The sequence below is a fragment of the Magnolia sinica genome, chromosome 10, assembly GCF_029962835.1.
Source record: "Magnolia sinica isolate HGM2019 chromosome 10, MsV1, whole genome shotgun sequence".
Classification (NCBI taxonomy): domain Eukaryota; kingdom Viridiplantae; phylum Streptophyta; class Magnoliopsida; order Magnoliales; family Magnoliaceae; genus Magnolia; species Magnolia sinica.
In genome coordinates this window covers 86,130,100-86,141,117 of record NC_080582.1, presented here as the reverse complement: position 1 = coordinate 86,141,117, position 11,018 = coordinate 86,130,100, and the positions used below count along the sequence as shown (strand labels likewise).

The following is an 11,018-nucleotide window of genomic DNA, read 5'->3' as shown; positions in this document are numbered from 1 at the left end:
AGGGCCAAACCCAAGCCCGTTGCTACCCATGGCCTTGAGGTGAACTGATACGTGGGCCTACCATCCACTTCAGCACCGTCCATTTTAGCACACTTCCGGACAAGTGATGTGTGGGCGTGATGATTTTTAGGGCCACGAATTGTCCATGGTGTGCCCCAGTTGTTGAATGGTCAGGATCTCCTGCACGCGTGGTGCCACCGCACGCTTGCTTCGTATTACTCGTTCCCCCTCGCACAAAAAAGAGTGGGCCAGGCCTTCTTGTTTTTAGGGACGTGGATTGGCTGCTGAACCCGACAGTAGCGAGTCTCCTATTGAAGTGACGTCACCACGTTCTGTGGGCCCTACCATGATGTATGTGTTGTATCCACACCATCCATACATTTGGATAGATTATTTTAGGGCATGGGCCACAGAATGAGGCAGATCCAAAGTTCAAGTGGACCCCACCACAGAAAACAGTGGGGACAGTGACGTCCACCGTTGAAATCTTTATAGGGTCCACCATGATGTTTATTTGAGATCCAACCTGTTTATAAGTTAATACAAACATGGAGTAAGGGAAAACACAAATTTCAGCTTGATCATCGAAAACTTGTGTGGTCCAAAGTGGTTTTTAATGATAGGCGTTCAATCCCCACTGTTTTCTGTGGTGCGGTCCACTTGAGATTTGGATCTGCCTCATTATTTGACTCATGCACTAAAATGATCCTCCAGTTGGATGGACGGTGTGGATGCAATATATACATTATAGTGGGCCCCACAGAACGTGGCGACGTCACTTCAGTAGCGAGACTCACTACTGTCGATTTTTCTAGATAGGCATGTTCCACGTAACCTGGAGTCATTGCCACGTCAGCTCGCGTGCCCTGGAATTCATACATAAAGCCGGTGTAGCCGGAAACGGATTGGCTACTCCCCCTGACACCAGCCAATGGCTGATGGTCGGTGCTCTGTGGGGCCCACCATGATGTATCTGTTTCATCCATGCCGTTCATCTATTTTTACAGATCATTTTAAAATATGAGACCAAACATGAGATATATCCCAATCTCATTTGGACCACATTACAGGAAACAATGTTTAATGAGCGTCGACCATTAAAAACATTTTGGGGGCCATAAAAGTTTTGGATCAAGCTTATTTTTGTTTTTTTCTTTCATCTGGGCCTTTATGACCTAATCAACAGATTGGATGTCAAATAAACAGTACATTGGGCCTTAGGAGTATATTAATGGTGGATATCCAATCACTATTGTTTTCATGTGGTGTGGTCAACTTGAGGCTTATATATCTCTCATTTTTGGTATCAAGCACTAAAATGATCTTTAAAAATGGATGAACAGAATGGATGAAACACATACACCATGGTGGGGCCCACAGAGCACCGACCACCAGCCCCGGGGCTGGTGTCAGGGGGAGTAGCCAATCCGTTTCCGGTGTAGCCGCAATAGGATGGATCGAACTCTCCACGGTACAAGCGACAGGGTAATGAATCAATCAAGACCGTCCATCTAGCTACCTCTACTTCGGATTTATAGTACGTCGAAACATACAAATATCCAATCATCTTGTCCACCTGAAAGGTAGCTTTCAAATAGACGGTATGAGATGAAAATAGTTAACGGCCAAACATCATTAAAATAAATTGAAGAAATATAGTGATGGTATTATCTAATTGGTTCTATTTAAAAATAATAAAAAAAAAAAAAAAAAAAATTTGATCCATCCAGTATAGATCCCACTAGATGAACGGTCCCGATCGACACATAAACCTTCCACGTGTACTGCGTACTGATGGCTCTACCATAGTTTCTTCCGGCTCTACCGTATCGTCTCCCAGAGTCGCCTCTTCTCTATCAGGGTTTAAAACGCTAGGGTTTTAACTCTCTATATAAGACTGAAATCTCAAACGTTAGGGTTTTCTCTACCTTCTTCAATGGCGAAGGCGTTATCAGAAAACGTATCTCCGCCGTTCATCAAGACCGAAACGATCGGCCGGGCCGTTGACGCCCTCATCAAATGGATAAAATCCCAGCCGAAGCATGGAAAGGCCCAGCTCCTCGAGCACGAGGAGTTCTTCTACCTAACCCTAACCCTCAAGAAGATCCCCTCGAATCCCCGCACGAACCCTTACAAAATCCTACTTCCAAACCCTGTCCTTCCCTCACCCCTTGAAATCTGCCTCATCATCGACGATCGATCGAGGTCCGGACTCACCTCCGAATCCGCCAAGAAGAAGATCGATTCTGAATCCATCCCAATCTCCAAAGTCCTCAAGATCACCAAGCTCAAATCCGATTACCGCCCGTTCGAGGCCAAGCGCCAGCTCTGCGGCTCGTACGATCTCTTCTTTACTGACAAGCGTGTTGTTCCAGTCCTCCCTCGCCTCCTTGGAAAGCAGTTCTTCAAGAAGAAGAAGATCCCGATCCCAATCGACCTGCGGCATAAGAATTGGAAGGAGCAGATCGAGCAGGCCTGTGGGTCTGCGCTGCTGTACCTGCGGACGGGGACTTGTTGCACTCTGAAGGTGGGGAAGTTGTCGATGGGGCGGGATGAGGTTGTGGAGAATGTGGTTGCCGCGATTGCTGGGGCAGTGGAGGTTGTGCCGAAGAAGTGGGCGAACGTGCGGTCCTTCCATTTGAGGTCTCTGGATTCGTTGGCGCTGCCAATTTATCAGGTGGTGCCGGAGATGGGGTTGAAGATCGAAGCTTTCAAGGAGGAGGTGATTGTTCCAAAGTTAAAGAATGGCCCGGAAGTTGCTGAAGAGAAGGAAGAGTCAGAGAAGAGGAAGGAGAAGGAGTCAGAGAAGAAGAAGAAGAAGAAGGTGTCTAAGAAGGGGAGAATTCATGAAGTTCGTTATATGGATGGTGATATCAATGCATTGATGGCAAAGACAGTTGATGATGATGGTATAAATGATGGTGATGCAAAAGGAGGGAATGCTGAATTGTCGGGTAATAAGAATAAGAACAAAAGGAAGAAGACAGCGGTGACGGAAGAGTTAAGTACTGGGCATATGGATGGTGATATTGATGACTTGGTGATGAATGCAGATGACGGTATAGATGGTGTCGAGGTGAATGGAGGTGCTGCTGAAATGATGGGTAAGAAGAAAAGTAATAAAAAGAAGAAGGCAGCAGCAATGGATGAGTTGGATGGTGGGACACTGAAGAAGTCGGTGAAGGTAAAGAAGGGGCGGAATGTAGATGGTGGCCATCTTCATGATTTGATGGTGAATGCTGATGACGGTATGGATGGTGGTGAGGTGACTGGAGGTGATGCTGAAATAATGAGTAAGAAGAAAAGTAATAAAAAGAAGGCATCAGCAATGGAGGAGTTGGAAGTTGGGACGCTGAAGGTGTTGGCAAAGGTAAAGAAGGTACGGAATGTGGAAGTGAATGCTGGTTTGTCTAGTAGTGATGGAGTGAAGAAGAGAAGCAAGGATGAGAAGCCGGAGGAGAAAAAGAGGGAAGGGAAGAAGAAAGCTACTAAGATAAGACAGTGAAAAAGAGTGATTGGTTTTGATGGGGTTGTTTACTTGTTGCTTTTTAGTTACGCATGTGGAAGGCATCACACTGTGGAGTTCTTTCTCTGCTTCAAGGACTTCATTGAAATTGAGTATGTCTTTCTATTTTGAAGTCTTTCAATGCAGATTTTGTTTTTTGTATTTGTTTTTCTAGTTAATTATGGCCCTTTCCTTTTTCTTTTCTTTTCTTTTTTCTTTTGAAATGTCTGGAATGATAAATGTTAGTGAAGTGAGAATTCGTGTATCAATTAAGAGGGTAGCTTTGATCCTGATTTTGCTGTATTGCTAAACAAGTTGAATGACTTCCCAAAATGTTTTAGCCGAGGAGTAAAATGCACCAATTATGTGTGATGCGGTATAATGAATCTTCAATGATTTGGTAGCGTACTGATGTACTGATGATATAAGCGAAGTTTTGAAATGTGTGGTTAATTTTTATACATCATCATGAATGAGATAGTGTATGATGTTCTTGATTCTCTTTCTCCATCATAAAAACTGATGGGTTTTGTTCCATGATTGTTTATGGTGCATCCTTGAAATTTAAATTTGTTGGGTTGACTGCTGACTTCTCATGTTAATCTAGATCGCTTATGTTACAAGCCTATTGTTTACAGATCAGATCAGACAATTTGACTTGATTTTTGGAGATAGTGATCCGTGATTTGACTTTGTTCTGTTTAATGGATGTCGTACATGAATTGTACGATTCACTAAAGAATTACATGGGTGTAGGGTTCACAATTGTTAATGATTTTAAATTGAAGTGAGATGAATTTGAATTGAAGCTTGCTTAATGGTGTTACTGAGTTACTTTTCAAGTACCAACTACCAACTCAAGTATGACAAACAAAGAAGAGCCTGGATGAAAAAACTACAGAAGGATGTATATCATCATCACAGTAGCCATGGTCCAAATGTTGGCCAATATGTAGTGTTTTGCCTGATGCATATTTCTGATACAATGTTTTGATTTGTATTGGTGAATGGTGATACACATTTTTCGATGTGCGTCGGCATGGAGAATCCTAATGAAGGATCAATCACTGTGGCCAGAGCTCTATCCCCTAATTAGTAGGGAGATAAGGACCTCTATGGAGGGACAATCAAAGCAGTTGATTCCGGGTCCTTATACTTGCCTCGGTGGTAGACTCCCTGGAGTTTCAACACGAGGTCTGGGGTTCAAGTACCCATAGGTGGTGAACTCCCACTACAGCGTGAGTGCGGGGGTAGGTGTTGGGTGTGTGTGTAAAAAAAAGAAGTTGATTCCAAGATATGGTAAAGCATCCTAAATGCCCTTCTATTTCTAAATAAAGGGCTGCTGCAGGATGTGGGATCCAGTGAAAATATTAGAGGTTGAACTCCAAGAATCACTAACAAACAGTCAAACACCAAGAAACAGCCACAAACACTAAGAAACACTCAAAACCACCAAGAAACACTCAGTAACATCAAAGAAATACCAAAAAAAAACACTGAGAAACACCCACAAACACTAGGAGGCACAAAAAACACCAATACACACCCACAAGCACCAAGATACACCAAGATATATCAATAAACACCCTAACACCAAAATAAATAAATACCAAGAAACACAAAGTAACACCCAAAAATACCAAAAAACACTAACACAAGATTGACCAATAAACACCGTGATATGCTATGAAAAAAAAAAAACAAGCAACACCTTTAAACATTCACAAACACTAAGAAACACCCACAAACACTATGGAACAAAAAAAAAAAACTAGGAAACACCCACAAATACCAAGAAACTCCTACAAATACAAAGTTGGTGTTTTTGGGTGCAAGTGGATGTTGTCAAGTTGTGTGGGGCCTACTGTGATGTGTGAGTACCATCCAAACTGCCAATTACCACATAATGTAATGCATAGATCCCAAACTCCTGTGTGATCCATTACTTAGGTGTGCCACACTAAAGGGGGAAATGGAGAGGGATGCCAACCACCCACATTCTAGATAAATGTGGGTTCATCATTTTTTTTTATTTGTCATCCATCCCAATTATCATGTGAGTCTGCCAAGATTAAGGCAATTCCTGAAACTTTAAACATTCTAAAATTTAGGTGGGCCACAAAACATGAATATATATACAAGATTAAGGCAATTCCCACCAAGACAATCTGTTCAAGGACATCCCTTTTCCTTCAGGGGACTGGTTCCAGATATTGATTTGATAGGCATTTCCAACTCTCCAATGGGAGCCAGACTTGAGGATTTCTTTTCATTTCATAATAATGTCCTTCTAGCTGTGAGAGTGGTTGGCCACTGTAGCCTGTGACAAGTTTGTGCTGTGAACACAAATCATATTTTGAGGGCGTTTGGATTATAAGTTACTTAAGATAAGCTACTTATGCTGCAAGTAGCTTATCTTGGTTTCTACTTATTAAGCTGAAGTGATTAAGTAACTTAGTAAAAAAAAGTTACTTATAATTAACCTTAAACCAAATTTACTTATCTCAAATAAGTTACTTATCTACTGCTGTAAGTAGAAAAAGTAACTTATTTGGTGGTATCCAAATGGGCCCTTAAGGAAATGTCACTAATAGAACTATTTGGAAATCAATCATTCACATTGTAATCAGGCACAGCTGGTGAGAACAAATAATTATATCTTTGAGACCAATATGTCTAATCATTGAAAAGTCACTGGCGATCTTAATAGGACAATAATGGAATTTTATATCCTCCTTAGACAACACAAACCATTCAAGAATCTCTCGTGTGCTGCTTTCAACACAACCTTACTACAGTCACACCTGAGGCTACCCCACTCAAATGGACTCCCCTTATCCAGGATCCCTCTTCTTTAAGTACGTGTGTAATTCCTTGTCTGTTTCAAATGTTATTCTCGCCTTGTTACCGAAAGAAAAAGAAAGACTTGAAGAAAAGAGGGATTACACTTGTTGCTTATCAGCAAACGCATAGCTTATTGATGAGTTGGATTACATGCATGTGGGTTTCATGGTTCCATGATCCAAACCAATGATATGATGAGCCTTACTGTGGATGGAGATGAGATTCCTTGAAATGTCCCTAAGATTAGGTCGTTCATATCAACTATTTGGATCATCGAAATATGTGCTTCACATGCAAGAAATTTTAGGACCCTATAATTCCTCATCTTTCTTCTTTAATTGTGGCATAGTATTGCCATCCATCTCAAGCACACCCGTGGCATGCATGTACCCAAGCCAAACCAATCATATATAGTGGGCCCATTATGGATGAATCATAATCTGTAAATCATATGGATCTTTATGAATGTCCTAATAGTGGCCAATAAATGTACCCAAGCCAAACCAATCATATATAGTGGGCCCATTATGGATGAATCATAATCTGTAAATCACATGGATCTTTATGAATGTCCTAATAGTGGCTAATAAATGGATGATTAAAATGAAATCATTTAACTGTCTAAATTCATTAAAAAAAAAAAAAAAAAAGTGCAATGAAAGAAGAGATTAAAGTGGAAATTAACTTCACTAAAAGTTGACAACATTGTAACTCCTTCACTCAATTCTCCTTGGAAAGATGCCTCTCTTTAATGAAGAACTTTATGGTCCTCATCAGAAATTATGATTTTCTTTTAAGTAGGATTCGTTGTGCCCATGGTCTAACAATCCAAACAGATGATTTGATGGGCCTTACTATGGATAGCACATTCCCCTGAAATCTCCCACAATGTGACAATTCACTGATATTTTGGACTACAAATGCACAGGTGCGATGGAAGGTGGATGCCTCTGAAATCAGGTGCAACGTGACAATCCTCTGATATTGTGGACCACAAATACAAAGTGTCCACATCCAAAGGGTTTTTTTTCTCTCTGTACAATACCTTTGAAGTGAAAAGTTCTCTTAGAATCCCTCTTTTCCTCTGTTTGTCAAAAAGGAGTGGAATATGTTTTCCATTTCTACTCCTTTTTTAGTAGACGGTAATGTCACCTAAAAAAAGGCATTAAATCGATTTATGAGGCTCAAAAAGGATATAATGGATTGTTTGATAGTTGATATTTTTACATTTTCACATGAATTCATGAAAACCGTCACTGCAAACCCTATGACAGATTTCATTATGGAATGTACAGTTGACCTAAGATGTCTTGAAATAACAAATATGTATCCCGACTCCTGTCCTGAGTAGGCACCCATTCCTTTCTTTAATTTTTTGAAATCTTCCATTTGTTACGTGCAAGAACTTGATTGGACTGGTACTAAAGACGAGCAGTCCATCAATTATCTTCATTAGCATTTCATGCCTTCTTTTCTCTGCAATCACCCCATTCTACATCACAATTAAATCAGCTCCCTTGATTGTAGTCAGTCAATGAGCAACAACAACTGTTGATCTGTTCTCCATCATCCTGTCCAATGCTTCCCTGACCACATGCTCCGGTTCTCTGTCTGATGTGCTTGTCACCTCATTAAGCAGCAGGACTCTTGGGTCGTTCAGCACCACCCTTGTGATGGCTATCCTCTGCTTCTGTCCTCATGGCAATTGCACTCCTTTCTCACCTACATAGGTGTTGAACCCCTTTGGAAGTGAGGATATAAAGCCATGAGCATTGGCTGCCTCTACAGCTGCTCTAACATCATCTTCAGAGAGCTCCCTTTGCTTCATATAAGCGATGTTGGCACAGATCATGTCATTGAACAATATGGACCCTTGGCTCGCCAACCCCATCTGTTTTCTCAGACAGTAGTTTTTACTTCTTAATTTTCACACCAATCAACATTACCTGGCCCGAATCAGGATCATAGAACCTCTGTAGGAACGTCGTTTTCCTGCTACCGCTCTCACCCACTAGAGCATCAGTCTACAAACAGATCAATTTCAGTTTTTGGGGTGAAGATCAATCTCAAATTCATGCCAGTTACAAAGAACTAGGATGGTAGTTTGAAGAGACAAAAAATTACATAAATAGTATCTGAGCCATAGGATATCTGCTAAACCACAATCCCTACAGGACCTTGCTCATCCACATGCAAGCTTGGTTTCCAGTGTGGGGTGTGGCACACGTGTGAATGCCAAGCTTTCCATCTGGTGAACATGCTGATTTGATCTTCTGCGTAAAAAATTAGGCTGCTTCTCCTTTGGAGGTAATGTACAAAACAATTGGACAACTAAAACAATTGATTCTAGCCATCCATTTGTTTGGACATCAAAACCCACCTGAGGAGTGAAACAGCTTGATTCTAAACAGTGTGACCCACTAGATGGAAATGTCTGATCTCACTCGCATGTGTCATATTGCACCTGTCTGTGATGAAAAGGTCTCTACGAATCTCAAAATAGGTCTCCTGCCACAGAATTGTCCAGAGATTATTTTAAAAAAAATTTAATGAAGCAAGAACAATTATTACCATTCCAGAAGGGATACTCAAAACACGGGTATCTAAAGATGAATTGGGTACTTGAATTTGACTCGTTGGAATTCAATGTTGGGCACTGTCATACACTCATCCTTTGCTAAGAGTCGATCTTGGATTGCCTTTCAAGAACAGTAAAAATAGAAGCCATTAATTCCTTGGCTTTGGTGGCATCCGGAATTATTGCAATGCTCTGTGATGCTTCAATAGCTGCTGTTGTCAAAACAAATAAAACCTGATATTTAAATAAATAAATAAACCAACAGAAACATTGAGATATGGAAGTTCTTCAAGGAATTTTAGAAATGCTGCCCACTGCTTCGATATCAATACGTCATCTGCATCCAACACCATATTCTCTCAATCAACATATTCCGTGCATAATGTCTACTGACAGTTGTTGAAACTTCTCACTTAAGTGAAGATACCTCGTTTTAACATTGAGGTCTTGGCATCGATTCCTTAGTGGGGGTGGCTAACAGTGGAGTGTGTAGTGACGGTGGCTTGTGTACTAAAAAGCTAACCAAAAAAAAAAAATCTTACGTAGTGAAGATCAACCTTCTTATTCTATTCGTATCTCCAAATCCAAACAGTCCATGAAAGACAGCACGCCATGAAACCTACAGGGCCAACTTTTAGCCTGATCCAAAACTTTGGTGGGCTCCACCGTAATGTTATGTTCGTGAAATCCACTCCAACCATTAGGTCCAGGACAGCAATATAGCTGTTGGGCTATTTTAATAAATAAATAAATAACAGGCATCCGTGATTCATGTGAGCCACGCCTTGAAGGGGGGGGGGAGGGAACGTCTACCATTGAAATTTTATACAGGGTCCACCGTCACGTTTATGTGAAGCTTCATGACAATTCATGCCTCATGATTTATGAGGCCCACCAAGTGTAACTGTTTAGATGGTGGATGTCCCCCCTTACTGTTTCTGCTCATGTGGCCCACCTGAATGATGGATGTGGCTGATTTGTAGGACCTACTGCTAGATTTACGCCACACACCTTATACCGGAGTGGATTTCACATACAAGTCACGGTGGGGCCCACACCCTACCATCCCGTCTTCATTTACCAATCTTCATTTGCCCGCCCGGCGGATATTGACTGCACGCTGACCCTGCCAGGGTCGGTGCTGGAAGTGCTTTGTGGGCCCCACTAATGATCCATGTGTTTCATCCAAGCTGTCCATCCATTTTACCAAGATGAACCCAAAAATGAGGCAGTTCCAAATCTCATGTGGAACACACTTCAAGAATCAGTGGTGATTTAATGCCCACCATTTACAATTTCTGGGGGCCACCCAAAAGTTTTGTATAAGCAAATAATCATTATGCAATGCGTAGAACCATCTAATCTTTCGGCCCTTTTCCGGTTGAATGAGGACCGTAGAACCATATATACATGGACCAATGATCAAAGGGTTAGGGATGCACACTTCGCAGATCCTACCCGTCCAATCTTTGGCCCCGTTTTCTGTTTTATGGAAATTTTGGTCATCTGTTTTATTTAAGTCATCGTTATGTGATCAAGACCATTGATTGATGACTCACACTGGAATATCCTTCCACCGATATCAAACAAAAGAAAGGGCTGGATTGAAGGGTATGGGAAATTTTGGATGACCCATACCACTGTGGGCTCACGAGATCAACGGTACAGATCACTTGATCCCTCATACCGCATGTGCCAAAATTGATAATATCAATGAACAGTTATCCATAGTCTACAGCCGTTAAATATGGATCCTATTTAACTGATCTAAAACGTTTATACCATGATCTTACTGTGCATGGAAATTTCAAAAAAAAAAAAAAACTGTGGAAAGTTTCGAAACTCCGATCATTCAACTCTTTTACTTTGAATATGGATGGCTCATTTTTCGTTATATGTGGTTCATGTTTAGAATCTTCCAATCTTGAAGATTTTCTGTGCGTCTAGTTAGATCTATGGTTTGGATCAGTGAAAAATGACCCAGATCCAATGGCTGTGATGGAAAACACCCATGTAATTTCTTCACCAACATGGGTCCCACCGTGATGCATGTGTGTGATCCATGTCATCCATCCATTTTACCATATCATT

The 11,018-nt window shown here is 41.2% G+C and overlaps 1 protein-coding gene across 1 annotated transcript; it reads left to right on the top strand.

Annotated features, from left to right (window-relative positions):
• The first annotated feature begins 1,850 nt into the window (after positions 1 to 1,850).
• On the top strand, positions 1,851 to 3,798 carry LOC131217284 (putative ribosome biogenesis protein C8F11.04). The gene has a single exon (XM_058212194.1). It carries the CDS (start codon positions 1,937 to 1,939, stop codon positions 3,503 to 3,505), a length of 1,569 nt encoding a protein of 522 aa, XP_058068177.1. The 5' UTR covers positions 1,851 to 1,936; the 3' UTR covers positions 3,506 to 3,798.
• The last annotated feature ends 7,220 nt before the right edge of the window (positions 3,799 to 11,018 follow it).

Coding starts and splice junctions, on each gene's coding strand:
- LOC131217284 (XM_058212194.1), top strand. CDS start 1,937: ATGGCGAAGGCGTTATCAGAAAACGTATCTCCGCCGTTCATCAAGACC.